Raw genomic sequence first — 13,736 nt, 5'->3', positions numbered from 1 at the left:
CAGCTGGGGCAGAGGCAGGACCGAGGGTGACCCTGACAGGAACAGGAGCAGTGACAGCTGTGGCACAGCAGAGTCAGGACCGAGGCCAGGGGACCCCTGGCAGGAACAGGAGCAGGGCAGCTGTGGCACAGCAGGTCCCCAGCAGGATGTGCCACTGGGGCAGAGGCAGGACCGAGGGGAGCCCTGGCAGGAACAGGAGCGGTGACACCTGTGGTGCTGCAGGTCCCCAGCAGGATGTGCCACTGCGGCTGCTGGGGACAGGAGCCTCCTCGGGGTCACAGCCTGTCCTGGAGCCTGGGGACAGTCCGGGGCCCAGAGCCCCCGCTCAGGGCTCTGCTGTCCCCTCCTCACATTCAGGAGCCGAATTGCTCCTGTCCCCTCCTCACATTCAGGAGCCGAATTGCTCCTGTCCCCTCCTCACATTCAGGAGCCGAATTGCTCCTGTCCCCAGCTCACGTTCAGGAGCCGAATTGCTCCCGTCCCCTCCTCACGTTCAGGAGCCGAATTGCTCCCGTCCCCTCCTCACGTTCAGGAGCCGAATTGCTCCTGTCCCCAGCTCACGTTCAGGAGCCGAATTGCTCCTGTCCCCAGCTCACGTTCAGGAGCCCAATTGCTCCTGTCCCCTCCTCACGTTCAGGAGCCCAATTGCTCCTGTCCCCTCCTCACGTTCAGGAGCCGAATTGCTCCTGTCCCCAGCTCACGTTCAGGAGCCGAATTGCTCCAGTCCCCAGCTCACGTTCAGGAGCCGAACTCCTCCCGTTCCTCGCCGGGGGCCGGGTGGAGCCGCCCCGCGCTCCTGACGTGCGAGTTAATTATAGCCCGACCTGCCTTGAAGCACTCCTGCCAGTGATTTATTTAAACACTGATAAATTATACATTCCTTTAGTAATTCATGTGGAAATTATTTGGAGTCTGCTCAAGATCCCGTACCTCATATGCTCTCTGGTGGCCGAGGCTCTGTCAGACAAGGCTTCCATCCTCTCCTCCCTTGCTGCTCCCGCGCCCTGGGGTTACCTGTGGGGCACTCGGGAGTCACTCGGGAGTCACTCGGGAGTCACTCGGGAGTCACTCGGGAGTCACTCGGGAGTCACTCAGGAGTCACTCGGGAGTCACTCAGGAGTCTGGCACCTCTGCTGGGCTGGGGCTGAGTCAGGGGCTGAGCCCAATGTGTCAGTGCTGTCCTTCTGTCCCCCCAGGAGGGCCCTGACAAAGATACAGCTGTTTCACTTGTTGATTAGCAAAAACATTAGGAGACCTACTGTTTCAGGACATGAATAATTAATGTTTGTTCCTCATTAACTTCTTGTGGCAGAGTCCTGTTAGACGCATTTAGATGTATTTCTAGAATTAGGAGCAAATACGAGGGGATGCCTGGCAGCTGAGAGCTCTGTTCCAGCCCAGGAAGCACTGTCCCATTGCTCCCATCCTCTCCAGCAGCAAGGGGAGAGTTTCTGATCAAGGACTGATGTGTCCTGTACTATGATTTTCATTTCAGTGAATGATACTAGTAACAAATTCTATAATTCATGTACACTACAAGTGAGTAAAGGATGCCCCTCCCAAGAGAGTGGCCTTCTGTTTTTCTGGGACTTTGAATGAAAACCTTGTTTCCTGAAAAATTCAAAATTAAGTTGGTGAGTTTTTCACCTGCTGCTGCTGTCCAAGGCTGTTTTTCCTGCCCCTGTCATCCAGCACAGCAAAGCTGCAGCACAGCTTCAACACTTCTTGTGTTCTAGTGTGGCCACAGTGCTCTGCTAATGCCAAAGGCTTTTGGGTTTGCTCTGGGATTAACACCCCCAAACAGCCCTGGAGCCACCTGCAGCCAGCAAAGCTCTGCTTGGGTTTTCATTACAGAAGAGGGAGAAAACACTTCTAATTTAACCTGAAGCAATGCACAGACCCCAGGCTCTTCCCTGTCCTCAGAAGGAAGTTCAGCAATTGGCTCTCAGTCCCTGGAGCTCTCCCTGCTGGGTTTGTGTGGGGTGGCCCTCGCTGTGTGGACCTGCAAGTGCTCCCTGTCTGCAGAGGGAGCCTGTCCTTGCTGGGATGCCACTGGCACTGAGCTCTTGGAAACAACTTCTATCCCACCCCTACCTGTACTGGAAACTTCACAGAGCAATGGGGGTCCTGCCCTGGCCCCTCCCTTTGACCCTCCCAGACCTGCAGATCTCCCTTTGATGGTCCCAGACCTGCAGATCTCCCTTTGACCCTCCCAGACCTGCAGATCTCAGTCCTGCAGATCTCCCTTTGATGGTCCCAGACCTGCAGATCTCCCTTTGGTGGTCCCAGACCTGCAGATCTCCCTTTGATGGTCCCAGACCTGCAGATCTCCCTTTGACCCTCCCAGACCTGCAGATCTCCCTTTGGTGGTCCCAGACCTGCAGATCTCCCTTTGACCCCCCCAGACCTGCAGATCTCAGTCCTGCAGATCTCCCTTTGATGGTCCCAGACCTGCAGATCTCCCTTTGGTGGTCCCAGACCTGCAGATCTCCCTTTCAGGCCCCCGTGGTGCCCCACCAGGCACTGTCACCTCTCCAGCTGCTCTCCCTCAGCCGTTGTGCCCACTGCAGTGGAACAGGCTCCACAAACAGCAAGTGCTCTGCAGGACCCTCTGCAGACCCAGAAATTCCTCAGTGCCAGTCCCTTCCTCTGGGAGCCAGACAGCTCCTGTAACTTAGCAACTTTTTTTCTCTCTTTTAAGGTGGGTTCTTCAATCTCCTTAATGAATAAGAGAATCAGGCCAGGTAATTGATGCTTGGCCATTTAGCTGATGAATAATTGACTGTCTGAGTAACTGGAGATATTTCCTCGATCAGATTGTGCAGTGGAACAGCCATGTCACCCAGGTGCAGCATGGCAACAGCTCCAGGGTGCTGGGACTGTGCTGTGCGAGCTCAGGCTCCAGAGGAACCTTCCAGAGCTGCTCCAGCCCAGCTCCCCCACGTGCACCAGGCACACGAGCTCAAGCAGTGGGGCCATGGAACCTGCTGGGGCTCAGCAAAGCCTCCTGATGATCCCTTCCACCCCAAACCATGCCCTGACTCTATGATTTTGGTAACTGGCTGCATTTTAGCAGCAGAAGTTGTTTTATCACATAGATCTTGACTCAGGTCTGGAAAGAGGATTTCTTCCCCAGATCTGCAGTGAATGCAAACCCAGCAGAAGGGGTGAAGGAGCTGTGTGCCCCAGCAGGGAGGTGTCCCTGTGTGTGCTCTGGCTGCCTCACAGGCAAACTATGCAGCAGCCTCGTCCAGAGGAGCCAGGAGTGCAGGAGATGGTGTGGCTGCTCCAAACAGCAGCAGAAAAACATTCAAAGGGGTGAGTTCTGTCAGCTTTGTGACTCTGACACATAGTGCTGCTCCCAGTCCCTGGCAGAGAGGGTACCAGCACGAATTGTGAATTAAATAACTCATGGTTTAATTTCAAACTTCCCATCAGTCCCGTGTCAGCATGTACTGCATATTTTTTAAACTACATTGAGTTAATACAATGAAACCAAGAACCTATTGGCACCATTCTGTGATGAGCTTTGAATTACAATCTAAATAAGAACAGGATATTTTGATGTATTAGGAAAATGGATAATAATCCATGAACTGTGACAAAGGATAAAATAGCACATGCTTTTAATCTGACTTTTGCCTTCAGATTTCCAATGAGTCACCAGCAATGTTTCATCAGGGTATGGGTCTGGGTTTTTTCTTCCAGAAATGCCATTAATTATTTACCAGTAGGTGAATGATCTCTGAAATCTATTGCAGTGACACCCTTGAGTCTGCAGACAGTTTCTGATGGCAAACCATCTGGGCTCCTTTAACTTGTTCTTGTTTGTCTTCTGACTCCTCTCCCCCGGCTGGAAGGTGTAACAGCAGCAGGCAGGGCCAGGAGCATCAATATTTTACAGCATTCATTAAACGAGCTCAGCAGCTGAATTGCCCAGCCCGGCTGCCCGTGGGAGGGGGGAAGGACTGTGCTGGAAGTGGGGCCAGGAGAGGATGGGCTGGGACAGGAACCCTCTAACCCCGAGAGATGTCCCGGGATGTGACAGAGATCCTCTAACCCTGAGAGGTGACCCGGGCTGGGACAGGGACGCTCTAACCCTGAGAGGTGACCCGGGATGGGACAGGGACCCTCTAACCCCGAGAGATGTCCCGGGCTGGGCTGGGACAGGGAGGGACCCTCTAAACCCCAGGCGATGCTCGGCCGTGGCAGTCAGGTCTGTGCAGTGACAGCGGCGCCGGCAGAAGGAGCGTGCGGGGTCCCCGGCAGCTTCTCCTCCCTCGGCACAGAATGAAGCAACAGCAGAGAGACGGAAAAAGCGCCCAATGCTGCGGGAACACCCTCGGAGCCGGGCCAGGGACTCTGACGGGCTCTGCATCCACCTCTCGCATCCTCTTGTTTACTTTAACAGACAGCACTAGATAAAGGGACGGTTCAAACCAAAACAAAACAAAGGCCTGAAATTTATCCCTCTATTAATTACTTCCAGCACGCAGGGCCGCCTTTAAAGCGGTGCCACTTCACAGATAAAACTTTCATGCAGCTATTTAGGGCCTCTAAAATATAAATGATTTCCTTTAAATGTTTTATCATAAATCAGGGCAGGCAGCTTCGCCACAAGGCGCCGGTTCCCCCCGGCGGGAGGGAGCTGCCAGCTCGGCCCGGCCCCGAGCCCCCGGCCCCGAGCCCCCGGCCCCGAGCCCCCGGCCCGGCGGCGGAGACGGGAGCGGGACGGGACGGGAATGGACAGGAGAGAGGAGGGAGCGGGACGGGAGCAGAATGGGAGCGATGCAGGAGCAGAATGGGAGCGGAACGGGGTGGAAGCGGTGCAGGGGCGATGCAGGAGCAGAACGGGGTGGAAGCGGTGCAGGAGCGATGCAGGAGCAGAACGGGACCGGTGCAGGAGCGATGCCGGAGCGGAGCGGCCGCGCTCCCCGCCCGCTCTCGGCGCTGTCCGCGGTGCTGCGCCCCTCGCTCCGGTCCCGCCGCTCCCACGGCCGGGCCGACCCTTCCAACCCAGCCCGGTCCTCGATCCTGCGGCCTCGGTTCAGTCTGTGTTTCCCAAAGGAGCCCCTTGCACCACTGCAGCACCGCTTCTTGTCTCTGCCCGCGATCAGAGTCAGTACGTTTGTCAGAAACCAGACAGCAGCTCCTCCTGCTCTTGGTCCGTATTTACCGAGGCTTGTAAGTCTTGGAAAATTTAAATCTCGGAGCACGTTTTATTTTTGCTTAAGAACTTCGAATTTTGAAATTTACATCTCTGGTCCCACACAGTACAGTAATGTCTAAATATGTGTGAAGATTGGGACAGCAAAAATGAGAGGGCCGCTCAGCTGTAGAACAATGCCACCTCCAGAACCGCTAGCCCGGGGATGTGTGTGTGGACGACGGCCCCGCTGCCCCAAACATCAGCCCGCGGGCTTTGCCCACGGAGAAACACCCTCTCCTCTTCCCCCGGACCCTGCCGACCGAGCCAGAGCGGGATTGGAGCGGGATTGGAGCGGGATTGGAGCGGGATTGGAGCGGGATTGGAGCGGGATTGGAGCGGGATTGGAGCGGGATTGGAGCGGGATTGGAGCGGAGGCTGCGAGCGGCTCCCGACCCCGCGCGGTGGCCGCACACTCGCGACGGCGCGTCCTGCCCGGGGCCCGAGGGTCTCTCCGCCCGTCCTGCCCGTTCTGTCCCGAGCCCGGGAGGGGCTGAGAGATGCGGAGTGCGGGCCCCGGGCCCCCGAGGGTCACTCCGCCCGACCTGCCCGGGCCCCTGAGGGTCTCTCCGCCCGTGCCCTCCCGTGCTGCCCGCGCATCACGCGTGCGCGGCCCGTGCGGTGTAAGATGAGCGAGGCAGCGGAGCGGGGGCGGGCGCCGGCGGAGCTGTGCCATCCAACACCGCTGGCGCGGGCAGTGCCCAGGGCAGACACAGCCCCGCGCCCATGCCCGGGGCCTCCCGCCCGCGGGCCGCCCCGAGATGATGGCCATGGACGCCAAGCAGCCCTTCGCCGTGCCCGCCGCCCTGCAGGAGCCCAAGTTCCCCAGCCTGCACGCCGGCACCGAGGCGATGCGCAGAGTTTGCCTCCCGGCCCCGCAGGTAGGTGGCTGCGGCGCAGTTACGGCTCTAAGCCACATTTTCTGACAGGCACCGCGTTAATGTTTTTTTCATGTCGGCAGCACCGCCGCGCGTCGCAGCTCCGCGCCCCCCCGGTGCCCGCCCCCGATCCGCGCCGTGCGGAGCGGGGCCGCTGTCTTCCCATTAATTTTTATGACCTGAGCTCCGGGGAGGACCCGCGGTGCCGGGACCGGTTTTTCAGGCGGAGATGACAGAATTCCCCACTGACCTCGCCATGCGTGCTCTTGCTCGCAGCTGCAGGGCAATATATTTGGGAGCTTCGATGAGAGCCTGCTGGCCCGCGCCGAGGCGCTGGCGGCCGCGGACATCGCCCCGCACGCCAAGGGCCACCACCTGCACCCGCACTTCAAGCCGGACGCCGCCTTCCACGCCATGAGCGGCGTCCCGTGCGCCGCCGCCGCCCTCCCGCACCCCGCCGCGCTGGCCGCGCACCCGCACCCGCTCCCGCACCCGGCGCTGGACGGCGGCGACCTGCTGGAGCACCTGTCGCCGTCGCTGGCCGTGGCGGGGCTGGCGGAGCCCCCCGCGCTGCCCGCCCCGCCGCTGCCGCCGCCGCTGCCCGCCGCCGCCGCGGGAGCGCTGCCCGTGCCCGTGGGCGCCCCGGGGGCCGCCGCGCCGGCCGCGGACCCGCGGGAGCTGGAGGCGTTCGCCGAGCGCTTCAAGCAGCGGCGGGTGCGCCTGGGGGTGACCCAGGCCGACGTGGGGGCGGCGCTGGCGGCGCTGAAGCTGCCGGGCGTGGGCTCGCTCAGCCAGAGCACGATCTGCCGCTTCGAGTCGCTGACGCTGTCGCACAACAACATGACGGCGCTGCGGCCGGTGCTCCAGGCCTGGCTGGAGGGCGCCGAGGCCGCCCGGCGAGCGCGCCCCGCCGGCCCCGACCCTGCGCCCGGCGCCGAGCGCAAGCGCCGCCGGACCTCGATCGCCGCGCCCGAGCGGCGCTCGCTGGAGGCGTATTTCGCTCTGCAGCCTCGGCCCTCGGCCGAGAAGATCGCGGCCATCGCCGAGAAGCTGGACCTCAAGAAGAACGTGGTGCGCGTCTGGTTCTGCAACCAGCGCCAGAAGCAGAAGCGCATGAAGTACTCGGCGGTGCACTGACAGCGCCGGCCCCGACCGCCCCGACGGTCCCGACGGTCCCCAGACCCCGGGACGGGACGGGGCGGGACGGGACGGGGCGGGATGGGTGGCCATGAGTCCCCCCGCCCCGCCCCGCCCCGCAGAGCGAGCCCGGGACAGAAGCCCGGGGGGCGCGGATCCGGGGAGCGGATTTGGGGAGCGGAGCCGGGGAGAGGAGCCGGGGAGAGGAGCCGGGGAGCGGAGCCGGGACCCGGAGCCGGGGAGCGGAGCCGGGACCCGGAGCCGGGGAGCGGAGCCGGGGAGCGGAGCCGGGACCCGGAGCCGGGGAGCGGAGCCGGGGAGCGGAGCCGGGGAGAGGAGCCGGGGAGAGGAGCTGGGGAGCGGAGCTGGGACCCGGAGCCGGGGCGCGGAGCGGCGAGACGGGAATCCCGCAGGTCCCCGAGCTCCGTGGGCGGCGGGCGAGGCCCCGGCAGAGCCGCTCACACCGCGCCCGCCGTTCCGCCCCGTTCCGCCGCAGACCGAGCCCCCCGTACCGCTCCCCAATAAAGTTTTATTTTTCAACCCACCGGGACGTGTCGTTCCTCGCCGCCCCGCGCCGCAGCGCCGACGGGAATACCCGAAATAACCCCCAGGAGCAATCGCACCCTCGGTAAACTCCCCTCAGCGGGGCGAGGCTCCGGCACACGGCACCGAGCTGGCACCGGCCCCGGGGAACGGAAACAACCCCCACCAAAACCCATGCAGGGTTCGTTTCTGAATATGTTCAGGAGGGGGAAAGGGCTTTTATTTGCGATTCCCAGAAGCACCTTAACGATTAAAGATTAATGTTCGAACCGTGAGCCTTCTCTGGATATTCCACTTGAGCATTTCAATGAGTGACAAACATCGAACTTGGGAACGGGGTCTCAGTGCTCCTCCCCTGGCAGGAAACGATCTCACGAATTCACCTTTTCCTTCCTTGCGCCGCGTTTTCCCAATCGTCCTCAATGAATTTTCCCCAATCAAATGTCCTTTAGCAAAAAGTTCCCTTATGCCATTACATTATATTGCGGGCTCCGAAAATTTAGGATAAGGCCGACACGATATTAATCGCCTTCCGCACTATAACGAAGGCAACTCCAACGGCATCTTCCCCCCAGCTGCGGGCTCCAGGTCCGTGTTTTTACAGGTAGGATGTGCTTTTATCTCTTCCCTGGTCTCCGTGTGTGTCTGGGAGCTGCCCCGAGCCCGGGCTGAGGAGCGGGCACGGGCCCGGGCGCGGCGGGGCGGCCGCGGGGTCGGGAGCATTTCCTGGCCTGGGAATGGAGACCCAGCCCAGGTCCGGGCCGTGCCGGTTCTCGGGGCATCGCAGCCTCATTTCCTTCGTGTTCCAGCAGGAATGACCGCTAGCGCTGCTCCCGGACGTGATCCGTGCCCTCCCCGGTTCGGGTTGAGCCCCCAGAACACCCGCACGGCTCCAGGGCCGGCACCTCCGTCCCTGCGCGCCCCTGGGAGGGAGATCTGGCCGGGCTGGTTCCTACAGCCAAAGGGATCGTGGCTGTTCTGGTGCTGCCCAGCTTTGTGAGTTTGTGACGTTTCCGCGTTTGTCCCTTTTGCACAGTTCTGGAGAATGCCTTAAAGACTTAAAGCAAATTCTAAACGAACTTTCCCAAAGCCGCAGCTCGTGGGAGCTCCTCCTCACTTCAACAGGTTCACCGGGGACACCTTAAGCCCCTCGATCTTTTAGCTCACCCTCCCTCCCTCCCTGCCGGCCCCTTTTCTCCCGGCAGTGCTCTGGACGGGGGCTCTGCCCGGATTTCACATACAGGACCCGATCGCTTCATTCGACATTTACTTTGGAGGTCGGGTCCGTGCTGGTTGAGCATCACTCGTGCTTAGTCTGTCCCCGGGTTTGGCTCTCAAAGCTCTGGGGTAAACCCGCTGTGATACAGGAAGCTCATCTGGTCTTCCTGGAGCTTGGGATGAACTTCTTTCGGCATCAAAATAGTTCAGGACCGATATTTCATGCTGAAGAGGCAGCAGGCGATGGGAGGCGGGATGGAGCCGGTGCTTGAACTCCGCGTTTGTGAGAAGCTGCCGCACATCCCGGCCCCCGCCCCGCTCCCTCCTGCCTCGCCACCCTCTCCAGGTGCCTGCGGCTCAGGACTCACAGTTCTCTTGGAGGGCCGGGGCTCCTTGTCCTGGGCAGTAGGGACCGGCCCCGGGACACCTGATTCTTCAAAACACACCCCATGCACAAACCCATCTCCCACAGGTAAAGTGGAAAATGCGGGTGAAATTTGCTGAAAAAGGAAATTCCCTTTCAGTGACAGCCCAGATAAAGGGGAAAGGGAAACCTGCTGAAATAGGAAATGCCCAGTACACGTGTGAGAGACACAGCAGGCAACCCCCGTCTATGGTTCCTGAACCACTAACAATTGATTTATTGTTTTTTCCCCATTCCATGCTTGTTCCTTAATATCCTGCTCTCTGTCTCCTGGGACCTGTGCACAGGAGATGAAAGCACAGAAAACCAAACAAGCCATTGGCGCTGCTCACTCAATTGATTTTTACACAAAATTTGCCTTCATGCACAAAGGATGGAAAAATGATCCCATTAATAATAAATAACAAAAACAAATGCAGGGAGGAAATCAATAGCAGCACATCTGATAACACGAGGAGCTGAGGGAGCTCCTAGATGTACAAAAGAATGTGTGAGGAGGAGGGGGGAGGGAGGAGAGGGGGCTCAGGGGTTTGGGGAGTTGGGGAGGAAAGCTGCAGGTGCTGAGGTGCAGGTGGGAATGGCTGCTGGCCTGGCAGGAGCAGTGTGTGTGTGTCTGTGTGTCTGTGTGTCTGTGTGTCTGTGTGTCTGTGTGTCTGTGTGCATGGCCCCATCAGGGCAGGTACAGCCACCCATGTCCTGTGCCACTGTGGGACCTGCTGGGGGTCTTGGTTGTCATGGAGCCCAGCCCATGCTTGTGATGGCACCAGAAGATCCAAGAAGTGGCCACTGGCAAGGAGAGCTGGAGCAAAGCTGCTTTCCCAGAGCAAACTGGTTTTCAGCTGCAAAATTCCAGACTCCCAGTCTCCTTTTCCTCCACATCTTCTGTCCTCAGTGTTTCCCCTCTCCAGAGTTTTCAAGGACATTTGTCCTCCCAAGAGACACACTGTTTGAGATGGAGGATGCTCCTTAGGACAGTGGTTTCTGCTGCTGCCCAGGCTTTGCTCCAGTCCTGGGCTGGGAGCTGTGGTCCCCCTGGCTGGAGCCAGGACTGGTGTCTGCACCTGGCAATGAAGGAACCTGAAATATTTTGGATAGAGTAAGGGTTTTCCTTGTCAGAGACACTGGGGTGGGAAAGGTCGTTTGCTTCCTCCTTTGATGTGGAAACCTGAATTTTTGTAAATTTGGGGTCAGCCCAGGCTAAAGCCACTGGAGGAGGCCGTGGCAGTGACACATGCAGCCGTGTCCCCCGCCGCTGGGGCTCTGTGCCAGTCGTGTAGGATTAGTGGCTCCATGCTGCAGTCAGGCTGGGCGCCACGTGCGGGCACGTTAACATGGAAAACACATTAGCCCCCGCTGAGGGAGCCTGAGCAAATCGGCCATGAGATGAGGCACCCCGGGACTTCACAGCGATGCCATTGCTGAGACAGGACAGCAGAGCAGAGCTGGGCTGGGCGGGGTGACTCCGGTTCACCGCAGTCCCAGGCAGCCCAAGGAGCAGCCCTCCGGAGCGGCACAGATCTGTCCCCAGAGCCGGGCCCGGGGACCCTCCGTCCTGCCGAGGAAACGGGAGAGCAGAGCCAGCTTTGCCCTGCAACCTCATGAAATATTAACCCCGATCCGGAGCGCGGCGGGTCTCTCGGGGCCGGAGCGCATTTGCAGCGCTCCGAGGATGAGCTGCTCTCCCTGCCGCCCTGTCACGCGTGCCCGCACCGGGCCGGCACAGACCGAGCCGCGAGTCCCGCGGGGAGGGGACACGGACCCTCCGCCGGCCCTGCTGGTCCCTCAGCCCGTCCCGCAGCCCATCCCGCAGCCCGTCCCATAGCTCACCCCATAGCCCGTCCCATAGCCCATCCCATAGCCCACCCCATAGCCCATCCCATAGCCCGTCCCGCAGCCCGTCCCATAGCCCACCCCATAGCCCATCCCATAGTCCGTCCCATAGCCCATCCCGCAGCCCACCCCATAGCCCACCCCATAGCCCATTCCGCAGCCCGTCCCGCAGCCCCTCCCCAGGCCGGCGCGCAGAAAACGGGAGAGCGGCAGTACCTAGGCACATCAATATTTCATAAAATGCCAGCAGCAACAGAGGGAGAGAGGGACCGGGAGCAGAGCCAATACCAGAAATCACACAGCTTTTTAGTGATCCTCTTCTATTAGTGTCAGCTCCGCGGCTGTTTTCAGACAGGAGAACTTTCCCTGGATGCCCCCAGAGTTTCAGGGTGTGGCTGAGCGCCCTCCTGGCCAGCGCCTGCTCCAGCGCTGCTGCGGCTGGTGCAGCCACAGCGCCCTGATGCTCTCGGAAGCGCTCACAGCACTGTCCCTGCTGGCCGAGCAGCTGCCGGAGGTGATGGTGCTGCAGGCAGCCGGGCTGGGCTCTGCTCTGGCTCCTTCCAGCCATCACCTCCGACGAGCTCCAGCGGGCAAACCCTGCTCTGACTGACTCGGGCACCTCCCAGACCTCCCCACCTGCTGCTCTTGCCATGGCCGAGTGTGAGTGTGCACTCCCTTTCCCCACGCAGGAGGAGAATCTGCAGGCTCCATATGTAGAGAAAAAATGGGATGTTTTCATGTAAAAAGCCTGGGACCAGACCAGGGAGCTCCGTGCCCATACTGTGGCGTGCTGGCAGACAGAGAGGTGCCCTGTTAAATCTCAGTAATGCCCAGACCCCATTGCTCCCCACAATGCCCAGATGACACCTGACACGGCCTCAGAACGGGCCAGCCCAGCTCCAAGGCCAAGCAGGGCCGCAGCAGCCATGGCCCCCAAGGCCCCACGGTTGGAGGGGATGGGGATGAGCCCAATGGCCTCAGCCCCAGCTGCAGCACTGAGCGGGGCTGGGGACGCAGGAGCACTCGGTGCCAGCAGGAGCCTCCCCCGCTGCCACCCTCCAGCACAGGATCTGGGGCTCTCCCCGGCAGATGCTGGCACCGCAGCAGCCCAGAGCCCTGCAGACAGCCCAGGGCAAAATTTTTAATTTGTCATCACACTTCAACCTGAAATCTGAAAAAATTAAAAAAGAATGGCAGGATGTCGGCGTCTCGGAGATGACACAAGCCCACGGCTGCTGCAGCTCCACGGCAGGGACCAGACCCAGCAGTGGGAGCCCACAGCAGCTCAGGGGCTGCCACTCTGCCCCAGAGGGAGCCTTGCTGCTGAAACCAGCTCAGGCACAGAGATGCAGGGGGATGAAGAACCAAGAAAACACACAAACGTGGGCAGGTCTGGGAGGGAACATCCACACTGTGGGTTTTCAGGATTCCTCCCATATGCCTGGCTGAGAAGTCAGACCATGTCACAAACAGCCTTTTAAAAACTACAGAGATCCAAATATTTGAAAAGGTTCCCAGTTTAAAACCTCCTTGGGAGAAATTTCTGGAGCAACAGCAGCAGCAGTGACAGCAGCACAGCATCCCCAGCAACTTTCCAGCCAGGGAACAACGGGTCTGGGGAGGACCGGCAGGAGAGACAGGGGAACCAGGGCTGCAGTGGGGGTCCCAGCTGCAGACTTCTCTGGAAACCTGCCAGGATACGCAGCGTTCCCACAGCCATTCCGTTTGCAGGATTCCATCGGCTGATTCACGGGCTGGGCGGTGAGGGGGATTTGGGATTCCCCCGGAGAGATTTCCCTGGCTGCAGAGCTTGCCACAGCCCCGCTCCCCAAGGAGCATGGCCAGCAGCATCCTCCCAGCCCCGGGAGCAGAGCCACGGCTCCCTGCTGGTCAGTGCCCTCGCACCTGCACCCCAGAGCCCACGGGGAGTTAGGCAGAGTGTCCAGGCAAATGGCGAACTGAGCCACTGGAATTCTTGATTTCAATCAAATCCAGGGAATGCATATCATTCACAGTAAATTGTACTGCTGCCAAGAGCCACGTCCTGCAGCACAGGGAGCTGCCACCAGATTCGTCAAAATGACTCGTGTTTTGCAGCTCACCACTAACCAACTGCTCCAGAAGGAGCTGCAGTCTGGGAATTCCCGACTGGAATGTTTTGAGAACACAAAGGTGAGGGGGCTGGGGTACAGCAGCGGCACCAGCCCCCCCGAACCCGGGAGCGGCACTGCAGCTGCTCCTGCCTGCTAGCTTGACATCAATAAAACATGGAGACAGCCCTGCAACAGGGAGATAAAAAGAGGATGAAAGACGTGTGGAAGACAGGCAGCCCCACTGCGTGTGGAGGATTTGAGCACTCGTGGGCAAAGCCGGTTTAATCTCTGCCGTCGGAAGGTGCTGGTGAGGTGGATGTGGGATAGGACACCCAGTGCAGCTCCTGCCCCTGCAGAGCGGAGCAGGCACTGTGTCCTCACCCCGGGGAAGAGCAGGGACAGCCCCG

General features: G+C 60.0%; 1 protein-coding gene across 1 annotated transcript; it reads left to right on the top strand.

Annotated features, from left to right (window-relative positions):
• Nucleotides 1–5,967: 5,967 nt before the first annotated feature.
• Nucleotides 5,968–7,333, top strand: POU4F3 (POU class 4 homeobox 3). The gene is made up of 2 exons (XM_056502419.1): nucleotides 5,968–6,087; nucleotides 6,361–7,333. The coding sequence occupies exons 1-2, from the start codon at nucleotides 5,968–5,970 to the stop codon at nucleotides 7,219–7,221; spliced, it is 981 nt and encodes a 326-aa protein (XP_056358394.1). The 3' UTR covers nucleotides 7,222–7,333.
• Nucleotides 7,334–13,736: the final 6,403 nt, after the last annotated feature.

Source organism: Oenanthe melanoleuca, chromosome 13 (genome assembly GCF_029582105.1).
Source record: "Oenanthe melanoleuca isolate GR-GAL-2019-014 chromosome 13, OMel1.0, whole genome shotgun sequence".
Taxonomy (NCBI): Eukaryota; Metazoa; Chordata; class Aves; order Passeriformes; family Muscicapidae; genus Oenanthe; species Oenanthe melanoleuca.
The sequence above is the reverse complement of the archived record's forward strand: the minus strand, read 5'-3'. Positions and strand labels throughout refer to the sequence as shown.

Coding starts and splice junctions, on each gene's coding strand:
- POU4F3 (XM_056502419.1), top strand. CDS start 5,968: ATGATGGCCATGGACGCCAAGCAGCCCTTCGCCGTGCCCGCCGCCCTG. Junction 6,088..6,360: donor TTTGCCTCCCGGCCCCGCAG/GTAGGTGGCTGC, acceptor TCTTGCTCGCAG/CTGCAGGGCAATATATTTGG.